The 18,787-nt window shown below is 42.1% G+C and overlaps 1 protein-coding gene across 6 annotated transcripts; it reads left to right on the top strand.

The window, feature by feature from the left end:
• The first annotated feature begins 1,402 nt into the window (after window positions 1-1,402).
• Window positions 1,403-18,200, top strand: RBBP5 (RB binding protein 5, histone lysine methyltransferase complex subunit). Of its 6 annotated transcripts, XM_033152797.1 has the most exons (15): window positions 1,482-1,615; window positions 3,892-3,917; window positions 4,266-4,438; window positions 5,573-5,713; window positions 6,747-6,909; window positions 7,958-8,067; window positions 8,501-8,620; window positions 10,044-10,197; window positions 10,306-10,377; window positions 10,830-10,947; window positions 12,112-12,181; window positions 13,047-13,276; window positions 14,061-14,138; window positions 17,706-17,782; window positions 18,063-18,200. In XM_033152797.1, the coding sequence occupies exons 1-14, from the start codon at window positions 1,597-1,599 to the stop codon at window positions 17,732-17,734; spliced, it is 1,503 nt and encodes a 500-aa protein (XP_033008688.1). In that variant the 5' UTR covers window positions 1,482-1,596; the 3' UTR covers window positions 17,735-17,782; window positions 18,063-18,200. The 6 variants fall into 6 exon arrangements, with proteins under 6 accessions (XP_033008687.1, XP_033008691.1, XP_033008688.1 ...); XM_033152796.1 differs by lacking the exon at window positions 17,706-17,782 and having other exon boundaries at window positions 1,403-1,615; window positions 14,061-14,255; XM_033152800.1 differs by lacking the exon at window positions 17,706-17,782 and having other exon boundaries at window positions 1,405-1,615.
• Window positions 18,201-18,787: the final 587 nt, after the last annotated feature.

The following is an 18,787-nucleotide window of genomic DNA, read 5'->3' as shown; positions in this document are numbered from 1 at the left end:
CAGCTTACCCCACACTTTGGGAACAAACACAGAAAAAGTAGCACTCGTACAGTGGTACCTTGGGTTACAAACACCTCGGGTTACAAACACTTCAGGTTACAGACTGCTAACCTGGTAGTACCACCTCTGGTTAAGAACCTTGCCCCAGGATGAGAATAGAGGCCCCACTAGCTAAAGTGGCACTTCAGGTTAAGAACAGTTTCAGGTTAAGAATGGACCTCTGGGATGAATTAAGTTCATAACCAGAAGTACCACTGTATTTGTTTTCTGTTTAATATATTACTGTAACTCACAGAGGGGGGGGAATGTATTGGAAGGTGAATATTCATTACCATGACTTTTGATTTTTGGGAGAACCACCAAAAGAACCTGAAAAAAGAAGTATGCCAGTTTACAGAAAAAGATGTCTATGTTGTGATACTCATCATTTTACAAATGATAACTGAGACACTTCCAGTCACTTTATTTGTATACCACTTTCCATATAAACACAACTTTTTGAAGTGCACCGTCCATAAAATTGAAATACTTGTGTATTTGTACCACTCATACCCCTCCCATGAAGAAGCACTGTTATCGCCACCACCCACTTAAGGAAAGCTAAAGAGCTTTCTGCTTGCTGCATCGTGGTGTGCTCATTTAGGACCTACTCTGCAACCGCCTGTCTTGAACCTGCTTCTAAAACAATATGAGTTAGTAAATATTTAGTAAATGTCGCAACAGATTTAACTGCTAGAGACACAAGGGTTGTGTTTCTGGTGCTGAAACCTAAAAACTACAATTCCAGACTATATGGTAAGGTTATGTGACAGTAAGGTTGATCAGAAATAGGTACAAGAAAACTACCCGCATGAAATCATGTCGAAACACGCAGCTGCTGCTTCTACTACCTTTACATACAGCACTTAACAGCACTGATTGAGAAGCCTTTTTCCAAGCATAGCTACCCTGCTTTGCTTTCAATATCTCTGTTCTTTCTCTCCAGATATTTGTTTGGAAAGAAAAGGCGGCTCAGTACTGTAGATGCCTTTCCCCCACAAGCCCTGCGGCTATCGCAACACGCCTCTTGATTTCCCTTTCAGGCCAGGAAGGTGGACCGGGTGCTCTCCAGATCTTGTTGGATTACAACTCCCATCAGCCTTAGCCAGGATAACCTGGTTGCAGCCGGATTTCAACAACATCTGGAGGCACGCAGGTTCCCATACCTGCCCTAGAATAACACGCGTTACGCCAGCACCTTTTCCTCCTCCGCTGCCGCCCGCCTCCCGGAACTCTTCGCGCTCGCTGCTTCGTTTCGAGCCGGTGTTCTTTATTCGACGGACTCAGATTCGTAGCTGCCCCGGCGACTGCCTGCTCCTTACGCCACTCAAACCGTTTGCCCCGAGACGCTGTTCGCCGCCGTCCCGAAGCGATGAAGCCGAGAGTCGAGGCCCGGAGTTCGGCGTGACTCGAAAGGCGGACCGGAGCCCTGCGAAACGAGTGGGCTGCGGTTGTGTCAGGCTGAGCCTTGAGCCGGTCCCCTTGGCTGGGTGTGCGCGAGGACCCCTGGGTCCTTGGTTCCGGAGCGGGATCGGACGGAGCGAGAAAGTGGTCAAGATGAATCTGGAACTGCTTGGTGCGTGGCTTTAAATGGTTGTGTCGAGCCCTCCTTTGGTGGGGCGGGAGGGGGCCGTGCCGGGCGGCTGGGCTGCGGGAGGGGGCCGTGGCGCCTGGGACTTGGAAGGCAGCGAAGTGCCGGGGCACCCGACCCGAACCAGGGGCCAGAGAAGCACTTGGGCTGGGGCTTGGGAGGTTCCTGGGAGAAGGTCCCCCTCCTCGTGCCGCTTGCACAAAACGCGGCTTAATAATTCTTGGCAGGGCGAGAGTGAAACAGACTGACACCTCTTTAAAGTTCATCATCAGCTAACAAGTCAGGGGATGCAGCCCTAGGGGCTGGTTTAATGGCATGTAAATTCGTGGTCGCCTACCTTCGCTGCTCACCTCTTCCTCCTCCTCCTCCTCCTCCACCTCCTCGACTGGCAGAAACTGCCACCCCTGAAGTCATGACGGTGCTTAATTTCCCATGGCAGGTTTCTTTCCTCCTGCCTGCCCTGTTGCTAGGCCAAACAAGCTGACAGTCCCGTTGCCATGGCAGCCATGCCAGTTTTGACCACTCGATTTCTAGTGTCTTGGGACCAAATAAGTTTCTTCACGCTGCAGTTGCCCGTTCAGTGTGCTGAAACGTTATGATACCCCACATTCTGCCTGGAAGATCTGCTTCACTTTAACCTGGTTGCCATCCTGTTCGAAGGTTTCTCAGAATTTGATCAAAGCTTTTCCTAGGCATATTTACGGCTCAATCCTAACCAGACCCACTGATTTCTAAACCTGTTTTCGGTTGGTGTATTCTCAGTTGGGAAGGGGAACAATTTAGGTTCTTTAGTTTTTGATTTAAAGACCTAGGAAAGATCAAATTGACACCTGGTGCTACTGCCTGCTCCAAAGGAAAGGATCCACATACAAAGTGACCACATACACATACAAAGGATGAATTTGCAAAATGATTGTATCTTAAGCAGAAACCACTGGCATTTTGGAAATGTATTTGAAGGGCAGCTGCCTCTTGATATTTATGCAAGTGGTCCATGACACATGCTACATGGGAAGACAAAACCCGAAAAGCAGACTACTTGACAAAGTAGGGAATCATTGCATTACGTGCTAGTTCAGGTCTGGGAAGCCTTTAGGGCTCATCATCTCTGCCTATTGGCCATACTTATTGGGGATTATGGGAATTGTAGTTCAGCAACATGTGTTGGGACCAAAGGTTCCCCACACCTGTCTTAGCTGAGCAGCCCCTGAATAGGAGAAAAACTGAGAGCCAAAGTGGATGTGACATTAAATGCATTTTTGTATTTAAGAAAGTTTTGAAAATGCAAATAGCATCAGCTAGTGGGGCGTGGGAGCAGCTGTGGAGAGGTATTCTAAACTTTTCCCCACCTTTTATTGTCCTGCGGATAATCCCGCCTCTAAAACCAGTATCTACATTGGGAAGAAATCCCCTATTGGCATCCCAGTAATGGTAAGCCCGCCCTCAATTGATGTTATTTGCATTTTAAGAATTCTGCATGTTCAGTGCAAAGATGCATTTTAATGTATGACCCTCAGTCTTGGGCTGTTTTTTTTAAATTAATTTTATTAAATTTATTATATTCTGTTCATTTTCAACACATTTGGATGGCTCACAATTAATGCAGTCAAATAACAGTAATCATAAAGCACAAAACAATGTGAGCACCCCAGATTAAAAGCCCCTATAAGCATGGCTTTACATATTTTTCTTCTACCTACCTCACTTCCCATATAAATAGGATTAGAAGCAGAGCCCTTTCTTTCTGAAGATTATTACACCAAGGTAATAATGACATTATTCTTACACAGAGTTGTGATAATTTTGTAATGCTTGGCATTTGCATGTTTGCATCAAATGTGATGCACTTGCATTCTGCTCTATCAGGAAGTACTAAACAATATTCCTATTTTATTGTTGCCTAGATAGCTGATTTGCACCCACCTTGCCAAGTTAAGAATATTTTATTTATCTGTGCTTTGTTGCTAGAACTACCTCCAGATTTTGAACTATGGAACCACTTAGAATTCGCCACAGATTTATAACCGTGGTGGGGAACCTACGGCCCTCCTGATGTTACTGGACTATATAACTGTTCTCATCCTAGATCATTCGGTGTGCTGGCTGGAGCTGATGAGAGTTAAAGGCCAATGCCTGACATTTAGGATCAAATTTCTCATTATATACAGCATACTTTCATTTTTTAAAAAAATTGAAGTATAACACAAAGAATGTGGTACTGTGTAACTTATTTCATGCTTTATACTTCTGTTTTATTTCAGAATCATTTGGACAGAACTATCCAGAGGTAAATGTCCTCCTCACTCAAAGTTGACACATTCTATTCTAATGTTGTTTGGCTTCTGACTTGGTTTTATTATGTTTAAAGACAGGAAGCAGATGTTTGCTGAACTGCAATGTGGATACTTGGTGTATATTAAAGTGCATCAGGAAAACATGTCTATCTTAAAACCAGCATCCCTTCAACTTCTGATTTTTAATGTTGTGCATACTTTCCCTTCAGTGTCTAGGTGATCTCTCAAATAGCAGTGGCCTTACTTTGCCTGAGACATTTCAAAGGTGTGAAGCAAATTGGCTATATAGCTTTGAACTGAAATTGGTTGATATTGATTTTTATACCTTTCATTGTTTTCAGGAAGCTGATGGCACACTGGACTGCATTAGTATGGCCCTTACTTGTACTTTTAACAGGTGGGGCACACTTCTAGCAGTAGGTTGTAATGATGGTCGGATTGTCATTTGGGACTTCTTGACAAGAGGCATAGCTAAAATTATAAGTGCTCATATCCACCCAGTCTGTTCTTTATGGTAAGAAATTTATCTCAATATGAGTTAAATATGATTTATTGATAGCGTACTCTCAGTTTAAGTAAAAAACACAGTGTGCATGTCATGTGTTCAGTATATCATTTTCACAAGTTGAAACTTACACAGCTTGAACATTGCATGAAGTTTACACTCCAAGAGCTAAAAAGGAAAGTTGGTTTTTAAAGTCATCTCTTTGATAGCGAAAGCTGCTGCAGGGAAAAAAATCAACGAAAGATCCAGGTACACAGATGATTCATGCCCCCCTCCCCACATGCATTCAGTATTTTTGGATCACAGCTATAGACTGAGAATCTGATTTCCTCTTAGATTCTTGCAAGGGGATTATGCTCACCCAGTGGATCTTTTGATCTTTTCTTTGAATTGATGAGCTCCATTCTGCATCACAAACTACTTTTGAAATGCCCTTCAGTTTCAAAATCAGTTTACCTTGCAACATGGGATGTTGCTATCAAAGAAAAACAATTCTAAATCCCTTTGAGCTCATTGAATTATCCTTTCTTTTGATCCTGGCTGCTTTGCATCCACCTGCTGGGAAAATATGGAATATAAGCTTTAAATAAATAAATAAATAAATAACTTCCCTTTCCCAGCACAGATAACTTTTTGAATTTGAACTTCACCATTCTAGAATTTCTTTGCTTGTTACTTTTTATTGGATACTTCAGGACCTCATTGTTGGATTTTTAATAACATATTTTCAGTAGGAAAACCCCCCCAGTGTTTTGCTGTATCAGGTATTTCTGGGTTTTGTAGATTTTTTAGTGTAAAAACCATAAAGTATTTTTATTACAAATGCTTTGTTTCGAGATATTTACAATCACCATTCTGCTCTGCTATAAATGCATTGGTATCTGAGTAAATTTAGCTGGAGTTGCAGTATAGAGCACTATTCACTTCAGTGTGGTTAAAATAATAGTCCCAAAAACAGATAATTTAACTGATCAGTTCTGTATACTGGCACCCCAGTCTAAATACATTTACTGGGATGTTCCTTTGATAGAACACTCTTTTGATTTGAAAACATATTATGAGCCAGTAGCTCTGACCATTTTAAATAATATTTATGGGGATAGCAACAAAACAAAGGTTGCAATCTTGAACTTTCTCTTCCAGTTGGAGCCGAGATGGCCACAAATTGGTGAGTGCGTCAACTGATAATATGGTATCTCAGTGGGATGTTCTGACTGGTGATTGTGATCAGAGGTTTCGTTTCCCTTCTCCTATCCTGAAAGTCCAGTACCATCCCCGCGATCAGTAAGTAATACTAACAAAGACTTTTCCCTAGAGCAGTCTTTGAAAACTGAATGCTTTCTTGCCTACCTTATTCTAATCAAGATTATATTTCACTGTTTGCCTTATTCAGCACAGTTCTTTACTGTGGGCCATATTCAACAAAACGGCTGCTCTAGTGGGAGCCCGTGCAACAAGTCCCACTAGGGCAACAGGGGTCCTACGTTCTATGCACAGCCCTCAAATCAATCCTGGGGGGAGCAGTTGGGAGAACCCCCATAACAGTGGGGGGGGAGGGGTCCTTATGTCTGGCAATCAGAAATGCTTGTGCTGATCATCATCATACCGTGGTGCTGAATTCCTCCACTAGGAGAGATTATCTGAAGCTTTGTTCTTGGAAGTCATCAATATGCTGGTGAGAGTATAGCAGTATTCAGAAGTGGCCCCTCCATGCATACCGGGATCCTGCCATGCGGCCGGAGACCATTGACTGTGCACCTCTCACTCCCACCTCCTGACATCTGGCATTGTGGGGGTCTTTGCACAGATAGTTGTACATACAGAGACTCTTAATCCTAGTGGGTGGCCATCTTTATGGCCCAATTCAATTATGCTGCTACTTGTTTCAAAGCATGACTGCCATGTGATTGAAGGAATTGTAGCCAAGTAATAGATTAATTCTGCATTAATTTGCATATGTGGAAAACCACCCTAATTCTAATGAAAAAGATGCGGACACCTCATGCAAGAAAGGGTGCCTCTGCCAAGCTTCTGCTTTCTATCTGCAGTGTCTTGTCTGCATCCCTAAGCCTTTTGCCTGGAGGGCTTTCCCTGCCTTGATGCAATACCCTTCATCTCTGTGTTCTCTTTTTTTTGCTTGTCCTCACTGATCTCTAGCTCTGAAGCCTCTGCTTTCAGGCATACACAAAGTTACTGCATCCTTAGAAACCTCCTTTTAGCCTACCCCTTTTTCCCTATTCCAAAAGAGACACCAGGTAAGAAAATAGAAAATTTGATAATTTCTTTTTTTGTTTCTTGTTGGTTTCTGTTTGTTTAGAAACAGGGTGTTGGTATGTCCAATGAAGTCTGCTCCTGTCATGCTAACATTGTCTGATTCAAAACATGTTGTCCTACCAGTGGATGATGATTCTGATCTGAATGTGGTGGCTTCTTTTGACCGGCGAGGGGAATATATCTACACGGGGAATGCTAAAGGGAAGGTGAGAACTCACTGGACTGATATTTGGTGGGTAGCGGGTTCAATTATCTGATTTGTATGACTCGCCTTAGAAGTGTTGTAAATAGGAGAAATGTGCTTCCCTTTATTGGTGTCTTGATTCTCTCTCTCTCTCTCTCTCTCTCTCTCTCTCTCTCTCTGCTCAAAATATTCCATGAATATCATGATCCTAAACAAAATTTATTTCAGCTTTGATGAAACAGCTGGGTACACATTATCTAAAATAGACTATGCAGAAAAAAATTATTCAGAAATGAAAGGTTGTTGACATGTGAGGGTCACAGACAACTGCACCATAGTGCCTTGACTATTGTTTGTGTATGCCACATTCAACCCATTGATGGATGTGAGAAGATTACACACACATACACACACACACACACACACACACCTTGGCACCCTTTTGTACATCACCATTGCTTGATCTATATTGACATTCTTCCCTGCCAGTTCTGGCTGAATATGCAGTTGCTGGCTTCTTTACATTTCTAATGAAAGCTTATATTTTTTTAATGAAGAATTCAGCTTAGGCGCTCTGACATATCTGCTATGAACTGAATCAGATACTAACTCTATGTAACATCATAACATTTCCTATTTAAATAAACAGCCCAAATGCTTTGAAATTCCACACCCCACACCCATCTGTGTCCAAGAAACCTTCAGAATTTAATGTAGTGAACAATGTCACCATGGGACTTTTTCTTTTGGACAGATCCCATTTTAGGGAATGAATTGCATGCAGTTGCTGCACAGAGATTGTCTACTCTAATTCCATACCTGCTCCATTGGATTTCACTGTCTTAAATTAATGGTGTTGCTGGTGTTGAACTTGCCGCTAACCTCTCCTTTTTATTGATGAGAGAGGAAGACATGGTCTCATAAATCACTGACAGGACTGACTTTTAATAGCACACTTTGATGTCTGTGCAGACTTTTATTGCCTTTCCTTATGAACTCTAAACAAGAAGCGTATGTGGTGAAAAGGTCACAGTTAAAGTTACCTGATTTATTTTTACTTACGTTGTTAGATCTTGGTCTTAAAGACAGACACTCAGGACCTTGTTGCTTCCTTCAGAGTAACTACAGGAACCAGCAATACTACAGCCATTAAATCTATAGAGTTTGCTCGAAAAGGAAGGTGAGTTGAAGACTTTGACTCTGTTCACACTTTCATACATGGAGAGCTGCTGTTCAAATAACATTGTCCTTGGGCAGGCCTAAAGGAGGTATTTGGTTGTACCTTTGGTCTTAGTTCATACTTTATTAACTTGCCAGTGCTTGTGCTTGTAGGGGTAAGAGTTTCATTACTTTTTAGTCTGACTGGTGATTTAGTTTTAATTATTTTATAGTGATATTGCTATATTGGATGCTTTTAATTAACTCTTATTGTATATCACCTAGAGGCTTGGGTGGAAGTGTAACAAATAAATTCAATAAAGTATTAATAATAATACAGTACTAGGATCCTGGTATATGGGCTTATCCTATTTCTTATATAATCAGTGGCTCAGCAGTATATTTGGAATGAATGGTATCATTGCAGCATTTTGTATCTCTTTCCCCTCCCTTAGTTGCTTTCTAATAAATACTGCTGATCGCATAATCAGAGTCTATGACGGTCGGGAAATCTTGACTTGTGGTAGAGATGGAGAACCAGAGCCAATGCAAAAGCTGCAGGACTTGGTGAACAGGTAGGAATTATCTGTCTTGAGTCAAGGGCATGTGCTTTTCTGGTGCCCTACTGCTAGTTTGTCCTCTGGTATAACTTCATGTCTCGAAGCTTGAAAAACAAGCATTCTACCCCTAAAGCCGTTGAGTGTTGTTGTTTCAAAGGAACTAGATCCAGAATGTCTGCTTCCTGGCTCCCAGAACCCTTTCTTCTGCAGTAAAGCAGGATGCCCTTTCTACATTGTGCAGCGCTGTCCACGATTACCTTTTGAATTTTTTTTGGGGGGGGGGATTAGTCTTCTGTAATAAAAAAATAGGCTGTATTTTTTTAACTTAAATTCAAAACACAATCACTAACATAGAATCATGTAGTGTAAAGAGAAGCCTAAGATTCATAGACACGGCAGTGTTTGGATTAATTGCTGCATTTACTACATTTATAAAACATCTTTCTGCCAGTTCACTCAAGGCAGTTAAAAGTTTTAAATCTTCATTATTCATATTATTTCTTCTAGTTGTTAAACACTTCATAAACAAGTTTTCTAGGCATTGAACAAGTTGATTAAAAGCATAACAATTATATTGTAAAACCTGCAATCAGTCTTAAAATTCCAACCCAGCATGAAACCCAAATGCAAAAAGCCAACACAATAAAATGCAACACAGATCACAGGAGCTTAAAACAGCCATCGGTTAGCAGATCTAAAACCACTAAGATGCACTACAGTTAAAGCTTTCAAATGCCCCGCAGAACAGAGAACTCATATAGCCTGGGAAGAGGAAACTAAGATAGTCATGGCCAGTTGTCTGAGGGTGGGGGCAACGGGGTGGGCATGTGGCATTTGGGGGTGTTTTGCTATCTCACCTTTCCCTCTGATGCTAGGTTGTTTGGCTGCTAATGAAGATAGAACTGGTCTTAGCTAGGCTGATGGGGACGGGGGCTCATCTTGATGCTCCCTTTGAAGCAGCCAGATGGAATGATGGGAGTTGTTGACAGTTCCTTGCTTAGTTGCCAGCCAGGTCCTTCTCACAGTTTTTAAGTCACTCCTCTGCACCAGCTACTGTCCTATTATTATATATATTTTTATAAGTTCACATCAGTTCTGGTTGCTTACAAAAGCGACTGGACACAGCATCAAAGTCTGCAACAATGCAATAGCAAGCCAAGTGAAGCAACTGCAATCTGCATATAGTTTTTTCAAGCTTTCTTATTTTCTTCAAGATTTGTTTGCAGGAGACATAAGATCAAAGTAGTTATTTTGGGGGAACGTATCCTGACTTGACCGATTTGTATAACTTGCATTGCAGAATTTGCTATTTGCAGTTTCAGAGAAAAGCCCACTTCCAGCTATGCATGATCATCTTTTAACAACTGCAGTTCTTTAGAACCCTTGCTTCTCCCTAGTGTACACTAGAACAAGGTTCTGTTAATTGCTATTTCTGCAGGACGCCTTGGAAGAAATGCTGTTTCTCTGGCGATGGGGAGTACATTGTTGCAGGGTCAGCACGTCAGCATGCTTTGTACATCTGGGAGAAGAGCATTGGGAACTTAGTGAAAATCCTCCATGGCACAAGGGGAGAGCTGTTGCTAGATGTGGCAGTAAGTACTGCATTGTCTTCTAACAGGATTCATCTTGTCACGGCAATGGGCCAGACTGCATTTTAAAAAAATGTACCATTTTTCTTCCCCCTTTCTGGTGCAATCTAGTGGCATCCTGTCCGACCTATCATCGCTTCTATTTCCAGTGGTGTAGTATCTATATGGGCTCAAAATCAAGTGGTAGGTAGTGCTGATGCATTTTCTTTCATTTCCACACTTTAATTTCCCTGGATGACCCTTATTTCATTGGTCATTCTGGTTTTATTTTTTGCCGTTATTTGCATAAGCTTTTACACTGCAGGATCAACGCCTTTCTAAAAATACTCATCAGAGAGAATCAAATAATTTCAAAGCTGATAAAAAGAAAACTGTTTGTAGCCAGAGGGTTACAAGAATGATTTTCACTGAGAGAAGAAAAATGGGAAGAGATGAAAGAGATCCTGATTTCATGTTACGTAAAACAAGTAACTAGCCCTCTTGTTTAGTAGGCCTTGTGACTCTTAATCTCAAAGAAGGACTCGTCCTATGATGTTGCACATGGTTTGTGGCACTTTGGTACATAGCTAGGGTGTGATTATATAGCTGCTGTACCAGGGCACGAGTGTAAAGTGTTCTTTGGATTTGTGGCTTAGGAAAACTGGAGTGCCTTTGCACCTGATTTTAAGGAACTGGATGAAAATGTAGAATATGAAGAGCGAGAGTCTGAATTTGACATAGAAGATGAAGATAAGAGCGAGCCGGAGCAGACAGGTAAAGAATGCATTGACTGAAATTGCCCAGTGTAAAAGTATATGGACTGTGTATAGCTTTGCATCCTTATTGTGTAGCATCTGCCCAGATTACCCCATTCCTCTGCCCCCAGAACTGGAGCTGCAAGCAATCTTTGCCTCTTGGTGCACATCATGGTACAAGAGAATACTGAGGTACAAAAAGCACCTCAGTATTATGCACTGAGACATCATCCCCTGTGTGTGAATGGCAGAGTAAAAAATGCAATAATCAGTGATGCCCTTTCTGCGTCTGATGATATACTGTATTGGCCTGAATATAAGCTGCACTCCCCCCCCCCCCCAATTCTGACTGTGAAAAGTTTAAGTGTGGCTTATATTCGCAACTTTACGGTATGCAGCCAGGAGCACGGGGCAAAGCGGCACCTGCCCCTTGCATAGTCCCATGTCCTCTCCCCCAATGCCCAGAAAGGGAGAGAGCGATGAAGGGGAAAGACCACTAGCAACGCAGTGCGGTTCTTTCTCTCCCCCCCCCCCCCAGTATGCAGCTCAGAGCAGTGAGGAATGGAGCGGCTTGTATTCAGGTATTTTTTATTTTTTCTCTCCCCCCCCCCAATTTTAAAGGTGCGGCTTATATTCGGGTGTGCCTTATATTCAGGCCAATACGGTATTAGTCTTTTTTGTATCTTGTCCACCTCAGGAACATTTTGTATTCAAGGTGTGAGATACAAATTTAACAGTTCTTCTGATTTAACATAGTTTGAGCCTTTGAGCCTATATAGGCCACATATCAAGGCCCATTTCATGGCCCGTCTAGTATAAGCGGTAGCAAACTGTTTCTAGTTTTTGCCACTACTACTCCTTATTCTTTGCTGTTTTGGGATCTCAGGTTAGTTATTCCACTACCCAAACTACCCACTAGGTAACATTCATTTAGTTTCGTTTCCAGAGAATGCCTTTGCTTCTAGGAAGGCTGAGCACCCTAGACTCCCTTTCCAGTGGTGCTGATGAGTCTTCCGTTACTGATGCTTATATTACCGTTTTTCCCCATTGCCAATTATTTTGTAAGAAGTGAGGCATCAGAACAGCATGAGTTTAATTTTGTGATATAGACATTAGATGAAGCTTGGCAATGAGACCTCTCTGTTGCTGCCAACTTGTGATTTGGAATTTCTTTGGTTTGCAGGTGCTGATGCTGCAGAGGATGAGGAAGTGGACGTCACCAGCGTAGATCCCATTGCTGCTTTTTGTAGCAGGTGAATGTGGCAGCGGCGAGGGTGTTGAAAGGCTGCACACAATAAATATTTGCTGATCACTAAAAAGAAATGTTCACTAGGACTGTCAACAAATTAAAGAAATCTTAGTTATGGGTTTTAATAGATGAACAGTGCAATCCTATGCAGGTTTACTCTGAAGAAAGTCACCCTGTGTTCAATAAGACTCTCCCTGGCTAGGCCAGTTAGGATTGCAGAGTAAATATGCATATCTTTTCATATGAGCAAGGCAGAGCCTCCCTATGAACCTATTTAGGCTCCCCAGGCGTTCCCATTGGGCTGCTGTGTAGTTTGGCTCAAATCATGGCCACCTGACCATCACCTGATGTCGCTCCACAGGTAAGCTTGGTTCTTTCTTTACAGCTTCTGGTAGAGTTTCTTGAATTTGGCTCCTTTTTTTGTCATCCTGCAGCAACAGAAAAAGATGCCAAATTCAAAAAGGGCCCAATTGCATATGGAAAGGAAGAGTCACTTAGAAGTGCTGCAACCAGGCTGCAAAGGAAGAACGGGGAGGACATTTCTGATTCTACCTTTGAAGTTGAATCACCTGACCTCCCATGCCATATGATCTATAGATGGGCAGCCCCACCCACCAGTCCAAATGACCTGTAGGAGAAGTTCTGGATCTAGTGTGGCCAATGGCCAGGGATAATGGGGGCCATAGTTAGCAAAATCTAAAGGGTTATGGGTTAGCCATTCCTGCTGTAGAGTGTGTCTGAATGGCTAATTTTGGAGGTCAGTATAGCTCTTGTGTTGTAGCCCTCAAAATTGTGTTGTGTGTGTTTTTTTCAATCCTGTAGCATGAGTTCTGTGTGTTTAATGGGAAAAAATACTATTTCTTTGGCAGCGATGAAGAATTGGAAGACTCCAAAGCTTTGTTATACTTGCCTATTGCTCCTGAAGTGGAAGACCCGGAGGAAAACCCCTATGGCCCTCCACCAGATGCAGTGCAGACTGCCTTACCTGATGAGGGAATAGGCTCTGAGAAGAAGAGGCAGTCTTTGTCTGATGGACCTCAGCCACCAAAGAAGAAACCTAAAACAACCAACATAGAACTGCAGGGAGTACCCAATGATGGTGAGGGAGAATTGCTATCATTGCTGCTGTCCAATACCTTCGTAACTTTAACTAGTCTGAGCAGATGGAAATGCTAGTTCAGCTCAGTATTGCAAATAAAATCTCAAAAAAAGAATGAAGTTGATGAACTACTTTTAAGCAAATTCAGCAAAATCTAGACTTCAAACATGGGTTTGCCATGCGTCCGGATCTTCCCGGACATTTCCACGATTTCCGCCTGCACATGGCTTCTGATAGCCACTATGTCCAGGAAAATGCAGGTGTATGGCAACCCTAATTTAAGCAAGTAAGATCCCTATGTTTCTTGTCCTCTTATATCTTATTATCTTACTCACTTGGGGTTAACAGTACTGAATCTTTCCTCACATGCATAGAATTTTTGTCTGGCTGCACTCCTCAGTGGGGAGGCATTCCTACTATTTGTGACCACTGAATGGAAATTATGGTCACTTAGCTCAAGTACTTGTTTAGTAACCTTTGGTGTTATACATTTCCTCTAAAGCACCTGGAACAGGTGCTGTCTTGGTCTGAGTAGCCCAGCAAGTTTATTCTTCAGTTTCTATACAATAACCTGCTGGTGAACTCAACTTTATTCTAACTTCTGGCTCATCCTACTGTTCTAAAATGATTCAGAATCACTGCTAAAAAAAGAAAAATGCCACAAGTCCCCTTTCTTGTGTTACGGCATGAGCCTTCAGAGATCCGCAAAGTACACAGGGCGAGTAAATGCACTGTAAACTGAAAAGATGTACTTCCTGTTCCAAACCTGCCTCTTCCTTTGCAGAAGTCCATCCGCTTCTGGGTGTGAAAGGAGATGGTAAATCCAAGAAGAAGCAAGCAGGCAGGCCTAAAGGATCAAAAGGTAAAGAGAAAGATTCTCCATTTAAACCGAAACTCTACAAAGGGGACAGAGGTTCTTTACCTCTGGAAGGAGCAGCGAAGGGTAAAGTGCAGGCGGAGCTGGGACAGCCTTTGCCAGGTAAGGACCCAGCGTGAGCACCTGCTTGCTTGGTGACCTTGCTTCGTACAGACATGGCATAGCCTTAGCACTTTAGCTCCCCAAACGGCATTTGCTTGCTAAGTGTTTTAGCTGCTCTGCTTTCAAGGACAGACAAAATTTTGCTTCTTGGAACAGTACAGTTGCCCTCGTTGCTGCAAATAACGATAGGCACCCACAGCTTGTAGGCACGGCAAATAAATAATGAGAAGGCCAAGAAAAATAAGCCGTGTCATACAGAAATGGCATGAAGCCGTTAACTTGTGGGTTCTGCTAAGGGTGCACATCATTGGCACCACACAACCAAAATTTGCTAGTTGTGAAGGCTGTTTGGAGTCCAAAGCAGAGATTAAAAAACGATGGGGAGCACGCAGAGCTAAAATATTGTTGTGTGACACTCTTACGAAATAACTAATACCACAAAAAAAGAAAAGATTAAAGGGGGAAAGGGAGTCACTACCCCACAGTAGCATTTCTGATGACTGTGGTAGAGTTTCATTGTCTATAAACATTTTGTGATGTGTCCATATTACGGATCCATGCTCTGGACAGTTGCTTGCTAGTTAGAAGGTTGCTACCAAGATTTTTAAAATGGGCTTTATGTATTTTACGTAATCTAAGCAAGTTCAATAATACTGGCAGTAAGTGGAATGCGAGAGTTCTACATACCGTTACTTTAGTGCTATGCAGGTGATCAGTGCCCATATTTTACTCCTCTAATTGTGTGTAAATTTGGGGAAGCTGCTTTCTGGCCAGTTTGACAAATTTCAAGGAGGCAGGAGAAAGTGGGTTTTGCAAGGAACAGGAAGTGACTTTTGATCATATTTTATATAAAAATTGTTACACGTAATAGGGATTCAGATGTGATATGTATGTGCAAAATTTTGTATGTCCTTGAAGTTCAGCAGCTATTGCTGTGATTTTTTTTTTATAATCTCCAGAACAGCTTTTTTTTAACCCTTTCTTTCCCTCACTGCTGGTCCTGTGTTACCCAGCTTGCTCATTGTCCTTCCTGCTCTGCTCCTGTTAAGTTGCTTTTGTAGTATTAATAAATGCATTGCTTACAAGTGATGCAATGAACAAAATGTGGCAGCTTTCCAAAGCAGAAATCTGTTGGCTTTGTTGTTTTCCTGCTAACTTATGTTTGTTCTGTAGCTTCTCAACAATACTGTTTTAGTAAGTACTCAGTGGTACAACTTCTTCTAAGACACCCCCTCCCTGCCAGAAGGCACCCTTTAAGTTTTGCAGAAATGAGATTGAGATCAGATGGCACCATGCTACACATTTTCTGAAATCTTAAACTATAGTAGGTATGTGTAGGAGAGCCACCATGTTAAAAAGTATGGGTGGTATCTGACTAAATCATACTTGAAACAGGCCCTTCAAAATGAATGGGAAAGTTAACATTTGCCGGCTTAAGTCGATAGATTTCCATGAGTCTGCTCTGAAGAAGTCAGATACCATACATTAATTGTTCGTGTTTTTGACAATGCAAACATATTTTACTTGGACAGAGCAGAGTTAGCAGCCAAATCCTTAAAAAACAACAACCCACACACTATTTTCTAGATTTGTTTAGAAGTTTGCAACTATGAAGTCTTTGTGACTTTATTTGGGGAGTGCTACAGAGCCATGCAAGCTGATGCAGGAATAGATGCCTGCCTATGAGAGGAGGCAAGAAACCAAGTTAACGGGATGCCTGTGCCAGAAGAACAGTATATCATCCTTCCTCCTGGTGTGGGCTTACAGTCACATTGGTGCTTTGGGCTATCCTCTGTTAGGCTCAGATGCAACTCCTGTATTCAGAAATGTTGACCCACTCAAGGCATGAACTGTAGAGCAGGTGCTCTGCTTTTCACAGGCAAGATCTGGCCTGTTTTTGGTTGTTAATTAAAAACACTTAGGAAAATGCTTGTCTTGTCTTCAACAACTTTCTGGGGGGGGGGGATAGGAAGCTACCTTACAGTGCATCAAACCCCTAGTCCTAGCTCAGCGTTGTTCTTGCTGACTGGCAGTGGCTGTCGAGGACATTAAGCAGAAGTCCTTTCCTGCCCAACCAGGAGATGCCATGGATTAAACCCGTGGCTTTTTGCAAGGAAAGCATGTGATGTCCCACTGAGTGGTGTTTTTTCCCCTATGCAACATGCTTTTCCTTAAGTGTAATATTCTGAAGCAGGGGTAGCAAACTGGCAGCCCACAGGCCTCTGAAATATCTCTCTCTGACTTCCAAGCAGCTGTACCAGATTTGAATGAAGGTATGTTTTTCTTTAAAAAATGGTTGAAGAAAATACTATTTTAAAAACTGTAAGGGAGGAAGAAATCCCTTATTTTAATACTTACATGATCCAAATGTAGTCCCTACTGCTAGGTGGCTGCTTTATTATAGAGTCGTGGCACCCCTAAATGGGGTTGAGTTTTGTGGCAAAATATGCTTCCTCCTTTGGACCATTGCTGGGAGAGTGGCTGTCAAGAGGTCATTTGTTTAATTCACTGGTGTTCAGTCAAGGCAGTCAGACTTGAAAATCTTGATACTGAATGCCTTATCCACTGACACCCACCTTATTATTAAGTAAAATGTGCCAGAACAAGTTCCTTATGGAACTTCCCTGCTTTAGTATTTAAAAGGGTTTATTTAAGTTCAGTCTGTTGGTTTGTGTGGGAAGCCTTGTAGTCCAAGCCACTAGGCATATCAGGCATTAGTGTTTGAGGTTCCATTTTGAAATCCAGGCTCCATCTTGGAGGAGGCATGAGCGGCCTCCTCATGGCTCATCCCAAACCCAATGATTATAGTTACAGGTAGGTAGCCGTGTTGGTCTGCCATAGTCAAAACAAAATAAAAAATAAAAAAATTCCTTCCATTAGCACCTTAGAGACCAACTAAGTTTGTTCTTGGTATGAGCTTTCGTGTGCATGCACACTTCTTCAGATACACTGAAACAGAAGTCAACAGACCCTTATATATAGTGAGAGAGTGGGGAGGGGTATTACTAAGAAGGGTGGTGGGAATGGGTTTTAATCACTCAGAAGTGCCATCTACTCCCAGGAGGGATTGAGCTGTTAGGCACCTCCCTGACTTACTGCTCTATTCCTTTTGAGGTTCAAAGCCTTCTTAGACTGAAGTGCCATGCAATATAATTATATACAACTATCTTGATTCAGGAAAAGATATAACTGTAAACATGGCTTTATTCTCGGTATATACTTGTAAGTAGTCATAGCAAGACTCCATTGTTCAAAAGCGCATTTCAACTTGTGCTTTTTAGTCCCTTGGAAATTTGAGCTCAGAAAAGGACCGAACACTATGCTGCTTCCTTGCCTTGCACAGAGCATGGATAATAAATTGATACTGAGCTGTAATCATTGCACAGCTCCTCCCTCAACTGTCTGCCTGCTGTCCACATCCTCAATAATCCCTTCCCTTTTCCCATGCAAAGTTCACAGACAGCAAGTGTGTTTACTAGCTACAACACAAGTCTGTACAACCTCCTTATTCCCTATACTTAAACCAGGTAAGCTTGCAGAAATCCCAGTGGCAGGGAATTACTGCGTTTCTCAAGGATCTTATACAGTTCTGACATCCCTTTTTAAAATACTTTTTTTTAAGGACTTCTAATCAAAAGCAGAGAAATAAAGCATCATAATGTGTTGGACAAAAGCTTCCCCTTTAACCTCTCTGCGTCAGTTGGGAGTGGTCTTGTATAATACAGCTTCTGGTGTTGCAGGTATCTGTGAGAGTCCTTTTAAAAATGTTCTCATGTATATTTGATTTTTGGTTTGGTTTTTTTTTAGCAGGTGGTGGTATTTCAGAGCTGTTATGAAGACTTCCCAACCTTCCTCACCTTTCCTTGTTCAGTCAGATAGTGGACTGACTTTAAGCTACTATGGTAAGGACAAGTGACTTGGCTCCCTATGGATACAGGGGACATTTATTTTTATTTTTTTTAAAGATGCAAATTATGGAAGAGGAAAATGCTTTCCCCCAATCCTCTCTTCCTGCTAACAGTGAACAAACTGTTGACTCTCAGGAAAGAAGATTTGTAGAGAACCTGATGGAAAGGAACTGCTTTTTGCTGGTTAGTCTGCATTTGCTCCCCAAAGTACAATGAAGTCTTACACAGGACGAGAAGACCTGCTTGCCTCCAAGTTTGAGGCCTTTTAGTTTCTGTTGCATCATTCAGTTCTCAAGAGGATGATTGTCATGTCTCCATGAAGACCCTTCATGCTGCTGTGGATCCCAGCACATTCCTATTGCAGTGTTGCTAGTTTAAGCAAGCTACTCTTTGCAGCATTATTTCCCTCTGCGTTATTCACACTGGTTTACGTTGACTTGGTAGACATGCTGTTTAGGTACCCTTTATACAGCAAGACAGCTTACAAGTAGCCTGCTTTTGCAGGTTTGGAATAGACATTTGGAATCCAAATGACTCCAAAGAGGTTTATAACTGATTGGATACTGATTGCAAGAACCAGGGAGGGTAGAGTGGACGTATATCTAGAGAGAAAGAAGAGGGTTG

Source organism: Lacerta agilis, chromosome 6 (assembly GCF_009819535.1).
Source record: "Lacerta agilis isolate rLacAgi1 chromosome 6, rLacAgi1.pri, whole genome shotgun sequence".
Classification (NCBI taxonomy): domain Eukaryota; kingdom Metazoa; phylum Chordata; class Lepidosauria; order Squamata; family Lacertidae; genus Lacerta; species Lacerta agilis.
The sequence above is the reverse complement of the archived record's forward strand: the minus strand, read 5'-3'. Positions and strand labels throughout refer to the sequence as shown.